Source organism: Strix aluco, chromosome 5, assembly GCF_031877795.1.
Source record: "Strix aluco isolate bStrAlu1 chromosome 5, bStrAlu1.hap1, whole genome shotgun sequence".
Taxonomy (NCBI): Eukaryota; Metazoa; Chordata; class Aves; order Strigiformes; family Strigidae; genus Strix; species Strix aluco.
In genome coordinates this window covers 49,070,772-49,084,658 of record NC_133935.1, presented here as the reverse complement: position 1 = coordinate 49,084,658, position 13,887 = coordinate 49,070,772, and the positions used below count along the sequence as shown (strand labels likewise).

General features: G+C 40.7%; 2 protein-coding genes across 4 annotated transcripts in view; both read left to right on the top strand.

Annotated features, from left to right (window-relative positions):
• Positions 1–6,136, top strand: part of NUP107 (nucleoporin 107) — a 31,802-nt gene extending 25,666 nt beyond the window's left edge. For all 3 annotated transcript variants that reach the window (XM_074827272.1, XM_074827274.1, XM_074827273.1), the window contains 9 exons: positions 207–245; positions 584–734; positions 1,757–1,863; positions 2,860–2,962; positions 3,142–3,302; positions 3,496–3,621; positions 4,272–4,385; positions 4,673–4,840; positions 5,810–6,136. In XM_074827272.1, coding sequence (XP_074683373.1) covers positions 207–245; positions 584–734; positions 1,757–1,863; positions 2,860–2,962; positions 3,142–3,302; positions 3,496–3,621; positions 4,272–4,385; positions 4,673–4,840; positions 5,810–5,917 — 1,077 coding nt within the window. In that variant the 3' untranslated portion in view covers positions 5,918–6,136. The remainder of the gene's footprint in view (positions 1–206; positions 246–583; positions 735–1,756; positions 1,864–2,859; positions 2,963–3,141; positions 3,303–3,495; positions 3,622–4,271; positions 4,386–4,672; positions 4,841–5,809) is intronic.
• Positions 6,137–6,985: 849 nt separating this feature from the next.
• SLC35E3 (solute carrier family 35 member E3) lies at positions 6,986–13,512 on the top strand. The gene is made up of 5 exons (XM_074827271.1): positions 6,986–7,470; positions 7,662–7,772; positions 9,374–9,532; positions 10,479–10,561; positions 11,008–13,512. The coding sequence occupies exons 1-5, from the start codon at positions 7,081–7,083 to the stop codon at positions 11,192–11,194; spliced, it is 930 nt and encodes a 309-aa protein (XP_074683372.1). The 5' UTR covers positions 6,986–7,080; the 3' UTR covers positions 11,195–13,512.
• The last annotated feature ends 375 nt before the right edge of the window (positions 13,513–13,887 follow it).

Here is a 13,887-nt window from a genome sequence, read left to right as displayed (position 1 = left end):
TAAATCTTTGTATCAGAAGACATATATTTTTTTAATCACTCTCAAAGAGAAACATTCTTCCAGCTGAGCCTGTTTGAATGTGTAATTACTGAAGCAGGGATAAGCAAATAACCTTGTGTCTGTGTAATAGTGGTAACCTGTAAAGTTTTTTTTTTTTTGGCCACATTATCTGATTTTAAATTGAATTTATATTTGTTTGCAATAAGGAGGAAGTTTCTGTTGAAGTCCTAAAGACCTACATTCAGGTAAGCTTTCGAAAATATAGTTTGCTTTCTCTAATGTAATTTAGACGTAAAGGAGGAAAAAAAGGAGACTTAAGGTTACAGGATGGAAAGATCTATGACGCAGTTAACACTCTCTTCTCAAGAGATACATGGAAGCTTGCCTAATGTGCAAGTTTCTGTCAGCAGTGCTTAAAGAAGAGACGGTTTTATTGATTCCTGTTTAGAAGCTGAGAAGCAGAATCTTCCTATATCAGAACAAAATAATCAGAAATTTGTTACACATTTATGTTTTTACATTAAACGTATTTTTACAGAGTAATATAGTATGTTTTTCTAAATATTTGCTTCTTGTTCTACAGCGGATGATGTCCGAGAAGCACACGGATTTAATAGCATTTTATGTTAGCCACTTGCCCCCAGAGCTAGCTGTTGCTCAGTATGCTTTATTTCTTGAAGATGTTACTGAAAGTGATCAACGCCACCACTGCCTTGAATTAGCAAAAGATGCAGGTGAGATGCTGATATTCCAATTATCATTTTATATCCTGGGTTATTTTGTCTTTCATTATTTTTTAATGCAAGATCTAGCTACAGAGATGATATTGTTTCCTCCCTGTCTCTCTTCATTTTTCAATTAAAATTAATTTGCTGATCACTTCTTCGAGTAGGTATACTGCGGTTTTTAACTAACCTGGAATTGCAGTTCTTTTTCTGAATTAAGCTAAATATCCCTTTTGTTTCTGGATTATGTCCAAACACAGCAGGAGGTAAATGCCAGCTGCCTGTCTCAAATATATGCTCTGAAGCTTGACATGATCATGTTGTTTCAGAAAACTAATTATAAAAATATGTACCTGTTTGTGGATTTAGGAAGGTTATGAGTATTTTTTTTTTGTCCTATTTATAGTGTTCGTTCTTAGCTGTGGTGGGTTGCTTGCATTAATTGTAAGCTTCCTTCCAGACCTATACATCAAACTAAAAGGGACTACAGTGAAGCAGCACACTGTCCAGTTTGACAATGCCTCTGTGCCACTCAATTCATGAAGAAATAGATTTACTGCAGACTTCAGCGTCTAACTTTTCTTCAAACATTTTTTAGTAATTTTCTTTTAAAAACTTGGCTAAGGTTTCAAAAATAAAACATCCTGCTTAAGCATCTGCAAAAGAACTATTCTGAGCTTTTCCTGGTACATTGCTGTCAAATCACAGTCTTGCCATCAGAACTGTAGGAATCAGCAGTCTTAGCAAATATATCTCTATGCTGGTCCCCAGCACAGACTGAAAAACTTGTTCGTTGTCTTACCATTTTTCCCATATTTGATGTTCTCTGTTATCTCAAATATCATTCTTATAAAATACCTGCAATAAATTACATATCTCAAATGCTTATAATTTAGTCTGACAATGTGAGTGTGAATAGGCTGAGGAGAATTACTAGTGGTAAGGAGTAAGATCAACAACCAGAGTCTGAAATTCACTTTGTGGAGAGTTTGAATTCATGATTGCTCTTACGTAGTTGTCTCTTAACCCAGGTCTGGATGTTGCAACCATAACAAAAACTGTTGTTGAAAACATCCGCAAGAAGGATGCTGGTGAATTCAGTCACCATGACCATATGCTAGATACGGGCACAACAGAGGTGAGTGTACTGTATAGGGCAGATGTTTCAGTTTGCAATCAACTGCAGAGTGTTTTACTGTAGATAATCCATACTTCTCTTCCAACAATGGTGGAAATTGCCTTGAAGAAGCCTGTGAGGGAAATGGGCTTTCCATGTGAACAAGTGAAGAGTTGAATTGCATGAATTGGTAACTCCTGTTTCTACGTGTCCTTGATCTTCTGGGCTGTGGTGTATGTTGCTGAGCAGCATGTCTGTATGCAAACAATAAGTGCAGATAAAGCCCATGAAATGACTATAACAAAGTATGATGTAGCTGAGAGTAGGATGATATTGTAGCTTCTAAGAGTTATGAGGATTAATACTTTGGCTCTCAGATGTACCTTATAAAGTGCTCAAGTGACGTAGTCTAGCTACGACAGTCGTTGCCTTTGCTGGCGGTTTCCTTGTCGTCGCTATTGAGTGTCAGTTGGGTCCAACTCAGTACTTCAGTGACAGTGAGGTACTGTTAACAGCTTGCATTCAAAGTACTGTTTAGAAAGCAACTGATAGTTTGCAAACTTGTGGCAATTTTTTTGCTGTTCAGTACAAAGTTTAAACTCTCTAAGCCAAATAGATAGTTTATCTAATGCAAGAGTTGGAAAACTGTGGTTGCAGGCTGATGACACCCCTGAAGATTATAGCAAGGGCTCCATGAACCATGTTTGTACAGCATATTCATATTAAAGTTCGAGGAAGACGTGAGATAGTCCATAAAAATTTTTGAATGCTGATGCTCACTCATTGGTCTGACAATCTTGGGAATACTTAGAAATGGATTTTTGAATTATTCTAGATTGCAGAGATTGTTTTCTAAGCTTTTGATACTGAAGTTGTGAATAAAGCAATCCTAATTTGTATGTCATAATGCTATCCAAAGATCTCTAGAAACTTGTGTATTTCACTGACCGGATTTAATGTGTCTAACATCAGCTGTATGCTTGAAATGTTAATGAATCTATATGTTGTTTTTTACAGGCGGATCAGCTGAAAATAGATGTGATTGACTGGCTCGTATTTGATCCTGCACAGAGGGCGGAAGCACTTAAGCAAAGCAATGCAATCATGAGGAAGTTCTTGGGTACTAAACTTTGCAAATACTGTAGATGTTTTAAATGTTGTTTTTTGTTCTCATTGGCTCTTGGCACTACATTTGATATAACTTTGAATCTGGTCTGTTAAAAAGCATGGGTTTGTCAATTTATAAAAACAAAGTATGGAAATTGCAAAGCTGTTGATACTCAGTTCACATTCTCATAGCATCCAAGAAACATGAAGCTGCAAAAGACGTGTTTGTGAAGATTCCCCAAGACTCTATAGCAGAAATATATAACCAATGGGAAGAACAAGGAATGGATACTCCACTTCCAGCTGAAGATGACAATGCTATACGGGAACATTTATGTATTCGGGCATATTTGGTGAGTTTCAAATATGCTCTATTCCAAGTTATTACTTAGATATAATGGTGGCTTTGCCTTGGGGGTGAAACTTGAAGCTTTGTCCATTTGATTTAACTTCTGATTCCTGGATGCACTGTAGCTGTGCATTTAATGACATTCTTATAATTATATGAGTTTAAAATGTCCAAACACCGTTTCCATTGCAATCCAGGAAGCCCACGAAACCTTTAATGAATGGTTTAAACACATGAACTCAGCTCCACAGAAGCCTTCTTTGTTATCACAAGCAAGTTTCACTGAAAAAGTGGCCCATGAACATAAAGAAAAGAAGTATGAGGTAGGTAAAAGTTCAAGTTTTAGTTTAATGAAACAGAGTAGAAGACTGCTAATTCATATTGCTTAAGAACTCTATTATAAATTATTCTACTTTTATGTTGAGAGAGTTGAGACAGTAGAATAGTAATCCCACAACACAGTAAATTCTCATGGCTTTTTTTATGCTACTCAGCTTTACATATAATATTGTAATATAATAGTAAATATTCATTCTAACATGTTGATTGTGTTATTAATAAATCTGAGTATTTGATTTTGCTATCAACTCTTCTTTATTCTTGTGTTTGTCATATTTTCTTTTCTAAAAGATGCTGCTGTTTTGTTTTGCCAAAAGTTATTTTTACGTGTCTGGCCTGTGTGAATATACTGTATTCAGTTAATACAAGTATTTGTTTTATGGCAGAATAAGTTTAAAATTATCTTTCTCTAGTGGCTTTGCTTCTGAGCAACCTGTCTGACTCTCTGGACAGGGAATTAAGCAAGGATGGAAATAGCTGTTAGCAGCAGCCTCTTAAGTTTCAGTCATTAGCTGAAGATTCTAATTTTAATGGGAGCTGTGCCGGCTGTTGCAAGCTACATGAAGAGTCTGTGTTAAAATAGCCTTGGAAATGATCTTGTTCTGCGGTAGTTTATTTTTTGTTTCTTTGCCAGATGGATTATGGTATTTGGAAAGGCCTCCTGGATGCTCTTACAGCTGATGTGAAAGAGAAAATGTACAATGTATTGCTGTTTGTTGATGGAGGATGGATGGTTGACGTTAGAGAGGTAAAATTAATTTTTATATCATGGTGCAGACCACAAAGCACAGATTATAGCCAGTTGTACCTTTGTCATCCTTAGTTTGATGTACTTCTGTTTAGTTGACTCTGGCCTTGCTATGACCTGTTACAGATTGATTCCCCTTCAGTTACCATATAAATCAGATTTGACAGTCCAGTCTAGGCTGGTTAGTCCAGTTTTTTGCCTCTGACGCTACTAATTATGTGGCTATGCTGAGATGCCTTTTAAAGGTAGATGTTCATAATACTAATATGTTATTTTGCTATGGTAAGGATGCTGAGGATGACCCGGAACGAACACACCAGATGATTTTGCTGCGAAAGCTGTGTCTGCCAATGATGTGCTTTTTACTGCATACGGTGTTACATAGTACCGGACAGTATCAGGAGTGCCTGCGACTGGCTGACATGGTTGCTTCTGAGAGACACAAGCTTTATACGGTGAGTTGGTGAGAGCTGCAGCAGCTTAGCTTCCATTTAAAAGCTCTGTGGGTTGACTGTGGAAAAAGCTTCTATATAGAGAGGAAGACGCCATATGTTCCTTAACATCATAAGTTTCTTTATCTCTTCCCATTCACTGCAGTAGTAGTTTCCTTGTATGCTGACTTAAGGAATCAAAGAGTTAACTTTGAAACACCAAGGATGATGCCGGTGTTTTGACAAGCAGTTCTTCAGAGTAGTGCAGTTACTAATTTTTGGATGGGGGCTACTGAATTGAAATAAGCTTAACAGTTGGACTCAATGATCTTAAAGGTCTTTTCCTGCCTAAACAATTCTGTGATTCTAAGTTGAACTGTAGAATTGTAATTCAATTTTTAAAATTTCCATTACATTTCAGAACACTGTATAAGCAAGTTTTGGTTTGGAGCACTTGGTTTACCCCTAACCTTCTTTCCTTCCAAAAGCCTGAAAAACAACCCCAAAAAACTTTATCACTTAAAAAAACCCAAACTCAAGCAAAAAAAAAAAACAAAACACCACTAAACCACAACACTTCCCCCCCTCTGCACAAAAAAACCCAAACAAAAACCCCAAAAAACACAAAAAAACAAACAAGGATTGGAAATCTGAAAAGAAACATCAAGGCTAAGAAAAATAGTGTGATGCATTCGCCTGGATTGGCTTAAAATCTCTGCCAGCAATAACAGGAAAATTAAACTTGGCTGTTTACCAATAATCTCTGTAGCAGTTATGAGACAGAGCTATCTTGAGATTACCTTCAGATACTGCCTTCGGATACTGCTACTAGCTTCCAGTCCTTTACTAAATGCCATTCTGAAACATCTGATGTTCACAGTCTGAAAGAGAAAGAAGAAAAATTAGTAACTTAACCACCATTTACTTTGATATCAGTGCTATTCATTGCAAAAAATACAACTTCATTATGTGGTTGGTTTTTTTTATTCTTAGGTATTTTCAAAAGAAGAACTCCGAAAGCTTCTACAGAAGCTGAGGGAATCTTCTCTGATGCTTCTGGACCAGGATCTTGATCCTTTGGGATATGAAATTCAGTCATAGGATTTCATGTAGATACTTGCAAAAACTTCTGAACATGGACATTCTGGTTATAAAAAAGCAAAACCATGACTTGGACAAACTGTTCTGGTCTTGGGAAAAATGCAACCCTCAGACATCAGTTTCAACTTGAAAAATTCCGACCAACTTCAGAGCTGATATTTGTTATACAGCCTTTTTCATAATTTTTTTTTCTAATAAAAATGCTTCACAAACAGGAAACGTTTGTTCCTTCTACTCTAAAATGTCATTATATGAATATGGTGATTGTATGAACCTCCTTAATCTCTTTGCTACACACCAAAGAGCTGCCCCTCGACTGGAAACATTACTTGGTGGGAGAAGTATGTGCAAGGGTACAGTGGAGAGGAGAGCGAGACTGCAGGAGGAGGGTGTGGAAAGCAGGGGAGAAGGAAGCAGGTGCAGGGGCCTGGAGGAGAGGAACGTCACAAGCAAAAGTCGAAGGGCCAGTGCCAGCCCTCCGGAAGAGAGAAGGGCTTGCTTCAGGGGTTGTACTGTTCTCACCTACCTTGTGTAGTTGCTAAAATGCTGGTGTAATCCCGAACTGGAGGAAGGGTGGTTGTATATGGAAACTCCCAAGTTTGAGATTTTCTAATTTATTTGGAAACCTTGTTCTGGCCCTGTTTACACTGTAAACAGACATTCAGCTGCTTGTCCCTTAACGAGAGTGTGGAGGATGGAGCTGTAATGCAGCGGGGCTGGGGCTTCAGCTCCTTCACCCCGGTGCTGCCTTCTGACACCTGACAACGTAATTTGTGTTACACCTATAGGGACATATATTTTTATGTGTGTGTTTACAGAAATACCCAGTCCCGTTGCTGAGAGGAGCTGGGGGTATCCCCGAGGTGGGGGGGGGGGCGGGGCGAGGTCCCGCACCGTAGCGTGGGTGTCCTTAGGGGCAGGGCGCGTTTGCTGCCGCTCGGTGGCCGGGCGGGGGGGTGTCCCGCTCCAGGGCGGGTTCCCGCGCATCGGCGCCGCAGCTCCGCCCGCCGGGGCGGGGCGGGGCCACCGGAAGGCGCGAGCCCACGTGTCCCGGCGGGGGCGGGGGCAGGCGGCGGCGGCCCGGCCGGTGTGCTGGGGGCCGGCGGGCTGCCTCGGCCGGTGCTTCCCCCCCCCCCAGCGCCGACCCGGCCCCGCGGGACGCCATGGGCTGGATGCCGGCCCAGGGTCGTCTGGCGGCGGGGCTGTTGGTGAACCTGGCCGCCTCCATCTGCATCGTCTTCCTGAACAAGTGGCTGTACGTGCGGTTGGGCTTCCCCAACCTCAGCCTCACCCTGGTGCACTTCGCCATCACCTGGCTCGGCCTTTACCTGTGCCAGGCGCTCGGCGCCTTCTCCCCCAAAAGCCTCCAGCCCGCTCAGGTGCTGCCGTTAGCCCTCAGCTTCTGCGGCTTCGTCGTCTTCACCAACCTCTCCCTGCAGAGCAACACCATCGGTACCTACCAGCTGGCTAAGGCCATGACCACGCCGGTCATCGTGGTCATCCAGAGCCTGGCTTACGGAAAGACCTTTCCTCTCCGTATCAAGCTTACCCTGGTGAGGAGGCGGCGGGGCTGAGGGGAGCGGGGGGGGGGGGGGGGCGGCCCTCGGGCGTCGCCTCAGGCCGGGCGGGAGGAGGGAGGCGGGGGGCGCGGGCCACCGCGCCCCCCGCCTCCCTCCTCCCGCCCGGCCTGAGGCGACGCCGAGGGCAGCGGCCCGGCCTAAACCGCTTCTATCTTCCTCCACAGGTCCCCATCACGCTGGGCGTCTTCCTCAACTCCTACTACGACGTGAAGTTTAGCGTCCTGGGGATGGCGTTTGCCACCTTGGGCGTCCTGGTGACCTCCCTCTACCAAGTGGTGGGTAATGGCTGGGGGGGGGGGGCGGGGGCGGGTGGCGTTGGCAGGGAATGTTGTGGTGGTTGTTGAGTCTTCAAGCTGCTGTCCCTTGGGTAGATCACCTTTAAACAGCACCCTACCTTCCAGGAAACCCTCCCTACTCCGTTATTTATTTAAAAAAAACCCAAACCAAACAATCACCAAATTGTGGTAATTCACCACAACCCCTGGTAAATTGTTTTGAGGGGTTGATCATCCTTGCTGCTGAAAGTTCAGGTGTCATCTTTAACGTGGTCATGAGCATATTTTCAAGGGGTGAAGATCGGGAGAGCACAGATTTTCTCCTTGTTGATACAAGTGCCTGGCATTTGAGCCTTTCCCTAGAAAGGACATCTTCCAGTCCTTCAGTTAATCCCATGGTTTATCCTTGAGCTATTTACATTTTATCAGCATTCTTCTTCAATTTCGTCTATATACAGTCTCAGATAGAGAGTGCATTAATATATATGCACAATATAACCTTTCTGACTGATTAGGGTTGAAAAAATAGATACATCCAAGGACTGCCTTAGCCCTTTCAGCTGTAACATTGTCCTAACAGCTCACAACCAGTTCATTATCAGCCATGACTGTAAAAGCCTCCCAAATTAGAGTCCCCTGTCATGTTGATGTGACAGTCATCATCAATTTAAATGTGAACTTCTTTGTTACAGGTGTACTGTGCCTCCAAAAGAAGTGAGGCTCTTTGACCCATAGTGTGCAAGATGATAAATACTGGTCTCTTGTCCTGTTTTGGGGCAGGAGGAGGAGGAGAGATTGCTGCACAGTAACTTTTAAGTGGTAGTGTGTGTACTGGAGAAATGACAGTACCTAAGTGAAATTATTCTGTAATTTTTAAAAAAGCTTAGCAAGTTTATATGCTGGAATCCATGTTACCAATTAATGTGATTTATGAAGTATTAAAGTAAATGTCATTCTTCAGTACGATATAAAGATGCATCTTTTTGGCTGTAACATCTGTCTTCATAACCATAGATAACTAATGCTGTCTCTTAAAGCATGCTACATTGAAAATCCAAGTTATACTCAATTATAGTCAGTATTGAAATGAAATCCAGTAAATTTGGAATAAACTGGTAAAAGAAAGCCAAAGGTTTACTGGTTTTGTTAGCTTGTGTGTTGAGGAAAACGAGAAGAAAGGAGCAAAAGCAGATCTCTTCTTAGGCAAAGGTGCTCAGCTCCATCATAGACTGGATCTGGAATTTGTCTTGAGAATAAAAGGGAGCTGGCATTTTCTTCCCAGCTCTGCTACTTTTTTGTTCTTCCTCAAGTATAATACTTTACCCACAGGCTATGGGAAAAGGAAGGTTTAGGGGGGGGGTTTTCAGGGGTTTTTCACTGCCCCTGCATATGATTTTCTCCTCATGTGGCTTGTGTGCTTGTAAGAGACAAACACGTGGGCCTCCAGTAAGGCAAAGGTAGAAGGTGATGCTCAGCAATCTGTTTATCTAGTATTGTTCACATGAGACTCCCTCTGTGTTAGTAGCCAGTTTGCTTTTGCTCAAGTTTTCAATTTATGTTTTTTATTCCTGATGCTTAACGGCTTTCTCTCTTTGTTTTAGTGGGTGGGAGCTAAGCAGCATGAGTTGCAGGTAAACTCTATGCAGTTGCTGTACTATCAGGCACCAATGTCCTCAGCTATGTTGCTGTTCATCATACCCTTCTTTGAGCCAGTCTTTGGAGAAGGGGGAATATTTGGGCCCTGGACGCTTTCTGCTGTGGTAAGGCTTTTGTTGACTTTATTTAAATAAATAATCATCATTGATGTAGTTAAATTTGATAGTAAGATCTGTTTCTTTGTGAGACAGTTTTTTGTACAGTCATTGACTATTGATGAGATGAGAGGAGCGTGTGCAAGAGAAAAAAAGCACTTATTGTGTCTGTCCCACTTCCTCCCAGAGGAGAGACTCTGTTGATTTACCTCTTTATTCTTGTTTCTGTTGAGAGGGTGTCTGAACAACAGGAAGATCTTGACAAAATCCAGAAGCTTCCCCTAGCGTATTAAATTAAAAATACGCAAGTGCCCTAGATCTAGCTCTTACTGTCCACTCAGAAGAGAGATAAGCATGCTCACTTCTGCACCTTCCAACTGCTCTTCTGTGGAAGGATGCCAATGTTGGCTGTTCTCTAGAATGCTAGTTTATTTTCACCAAGTGGGCTATAATTTCCCTCTTTATCCTTCTGTCCAAAAAAGAGCCAGTGGCATATTCTTACCGCTGCTGATGGTGCTGCTCAGTGATGGGTCATTTCTTGTAGCGCTGCAGTTTATGAATGGGATGGCAACTACTCACAATAATAAAACTGACAGTTTTCCAAAATAGTTTTTATTGTGACCATCAATAAGACTTTGTCTCAGAGATAGAGAATACAACCTCTATGTGTATGAGTAGCCACATTTTCCAAATAGCTCTTCAATGTTCACTGAGAGTAAAGGAGAAAAGGCTTGTGGTTATATCAGTATATATTTACAGACATCATACCCTGAGCTACTTATACGTATCACCAGCGTCTGCACTGATTTGATGCTGTTTCTATTTTTGTTCTCCATATGTTTTTCTTGCCTGATACTTCACGTTTAAAAGTAAAGGAAATGAAATAAATAACCTGGAATGTATCTAAAAATGGCCAAAGGGTGTCAGATTACTGACTGTGTCTGTTAATCCACAGATAATGGTACTGCTGTCTGGAATAATTGCCTTTATGGTAAACTTGTCCATTTACTGGATCATTGGAAATACGTCACCTGTCACGTATCCTTTGTAACATTAGTTGTTTCTCCTGTTTCCATACGAATTATGTTAGCATTCATTTGAGCTGATTTACTGTGGGAAAATTGTTTGGTAACCTGCCTGCTTTATCTTAAGGGTTGAAGCTGGAAAAGCACGTTCATATTTTAGTGTCTTCAATTTCTTTGGTGTTTGTATAGATAATGGCGGTTAACTTACTGATGTGACCTTCATACCTACAAAGAATATTTACCCACGCTTTGGCTACCTTTGGGGAGTGTTGGCATGTCAGTTTGTAGTGTGTGATGGGTGAAAGGCTTTAGGTGGAGGCTAGTTCTCATAGCCGCGGAGATGTGGGAAAGTTGTGTGAGTTGAAGTCAACGTGTCATACCATTTCATGCTTTGGATGTAATTAATGAAGTTACAAAAAATAATACTGACATTTGTTATTATCCTTAACAGACTTCTAGGTATAACATGTTTGGACATTTCAAGTTCTGCATCACCCTCCTGGGAGGGTGCCTCTTATTTAAGGATCCACTGTCTGTTAATCAAGGCCTTGGGATTCTGTGCACATTGTTAGGCATTTTAGCTTACACCCACTTCAAGCTTAGTGAGCAGGAAAACAGTAAGAGTAAATTGGTTCAGCGTCCGTAAAACAAGGGGTTCGGGAGATGTGACTAATAATATTGTGAAGGAAAACAAGTATTTAAATATGCATTGGTTCTAGAATGCACAAAATTGCCTCATTCATTTAGATCTATGGTTTCAGTTTAACCTCCAGGATCGTTATTCTGTAACTAAACCAAACGAACTGAATTATGTGAAATGCTGGGGTTTTGCATCGCAGTCCATCCTATCGTTTTCATTAAATTTAAATGGTAACTTAAAAGAGAAAAAGGCACACTTCAAATTGCTGTGGAAATTGTACTGAAGTAATTATCATTTTTTGCATACCAAATGAGATCGTGATGGTTACTGTTATAATACAGAGAAAGAAAAGGAATCCTGTCCTTGTGATCATGCCAGTATTGCTGTTGTGAAGAAACTTGGAGGCACTTTTATGCAGATGTTCTGGTATGTGGTGATGCTTCCTCCTTTTTGTCTGGTGAACAGTGAAGAGGAAACATACTTTTTTGTTCAGTATTAAAAAGGGCCGCCAAGCTAATTCCTATTTCTTGGATGCTTTCTTACGTATGTTTGACTTCAACACATTGATTGTTTTTGGCTGAAGAAAGTAGATAAAATTACAGGTGGAGAGAGACTAGAGGGAACACTGGAAAACTTGAAGCAACAGGCCAAGCTATAGGAAAGTAGGAAATCGGATCTAAACAGCTCACCTCAAATTTTTCTTTTGGTCCATCAGGACATTAATGAAGTCATTTGTGTTTCAGAAAATTCTGTTACTGCTTTATAATTTTCTCTATGCCAAAACCAAGGCTTTACATGAGATCTTGTAAATACTCGTGGGCCTAATAAAATCTCTGATTTTGTGGTAATAACCAAATATTTTGCGGCCCTCACACACAGACACCCATGCTAAAAATATTTTTTGAGAAATCTTGGGAAAGCTCACCATCTGTAACGGACGTGAAGGTCGCCCGGTTCTCTCTCCTGCCTTCAGCCCCACCTGCCTCGCTCCCGCACCTTTCCCCAAGAGTCACCTCTAGTGGGATCTGCAGGTTTGGCTGCTGTCATGGAGTCGGGGGAGGCCCAGGGGTGGTCTGGGCAGTGCAGGGTGGGCAGTGTTTCCTCAACAGGCAGTCCCTGGAAATGTATCGGAGTGACTGAAGGGTGCGAGGTGGGACCTGCTTCTGCTCTAATTCAGGAAAGCTTTGAAAATTATTTCATGACAGTATCAAGCACTGATTTTGACAACGGGGAAGGAAGAAGTTCAGTGCTGTTCTATTTAAAAAAAGAAAGAAAAAATAACTGCTTTCAGTAAATCTGGTGAGAACATATGTTCACTAACCCTGCAAATCTAGAATTTATTTGCAGTATCTTAGTCCTTACATTTTGGGGTTCGTTTTATCTTCATCTACCTCTAGTAGATTTAAAGAGGGGAATTACGTGAACAAAAGCAGGTATTTAAGTTTTACAACCACCGACAGAAATGATGCTTCATTCCTCTAAGCTTTTTACAATATAGGTAACAAATCTTTGTGTAGGAAACAATGTAGATCTTCTCAAACTTGTAATTTATTTATTCTGTTACAGAGTTCTTGATTTAAGAAAAAGTTATTTCTCTGTGTGACCTAAGTTTACACTGTAATACTCTCTATCATTTCAGAGTTAGAAATACCTGAATAATTTTCCACCTTTACCAACTGTGTCTTAGACATTGTACTGGTCCAAGGATAATTTTTTGTATACATTTTTATAAATCTATATAATTAGTTTAAAAATACAGCCTGGACTGCTGGAAGATGTGTTCAGACAGTCAATCTGTGGATGCATATCCTTCAGTACATACACTGAGAAAGCCATTTGCGTTAATTTGTGCTGTGCACAAGTTCTTCTAAATGTAGATAGAGCGCAAAGACTTACAGTTAGAAGACAACAACTGAATTGGAAGCCTGTATGACAACCATATCTGGGATGAGACTAATGTAAATATATGTAAGTGGTAGAATGAACAAAACAACCATGTCTGAAAATAGACTCCTAAAGGAGAGGCGCAGATCTGCAAAAGAAGGTTCACAGTATCATTAAAACAATACATTATAAATACAGTCTGTTGCTGGAATGTGTAAGTCGTGGAGGTCACTTAAGTGACGTGATTTTTTTCATACGTTCAAGAACTCTCCTTTGAGATTTACCTGTTGTATCTAACAAATAAAGTATCTTGAACTTTGTCATATGATTCAAAATATTAAATCCAGCAGGCTTGTGTAATTGTGGGATAAATAGATCTCTGTATGTATTGTTTCTTTGGATACCATGTGTAGGGTGGGAATAAATTTTTAATCACTTGACTGATGTCTGCTTATTGAAAGGGAGAACAGTTCTTGTCTTTCTCCATCTTTTGCTTGAATTGCATACACTTTGGGATCTAGGTGTGCATAAGGCAAAATGGTGTCACTTGGATTTCTGTCTATATAAATATTTCAAGGAGTTTGCACGTTTTGTGGCTGAACTCGGAACTTTTAAATACTGAGGTAAAATTGGAGTCTTATAAAAATTACCGATAGTTACCTGGTGGGAAACTTGCTTATTCTAGTTTTTACTACATTGCTTTAATCTGTTTTCCTGCTAATTATGTTTATTTCATTTAGTTTTTGGCTTTCCTGAAAGAGGAATCAGGGACTTGGCATCTTTAACAATATGTAGTCATCACCCTGTATGTGCTG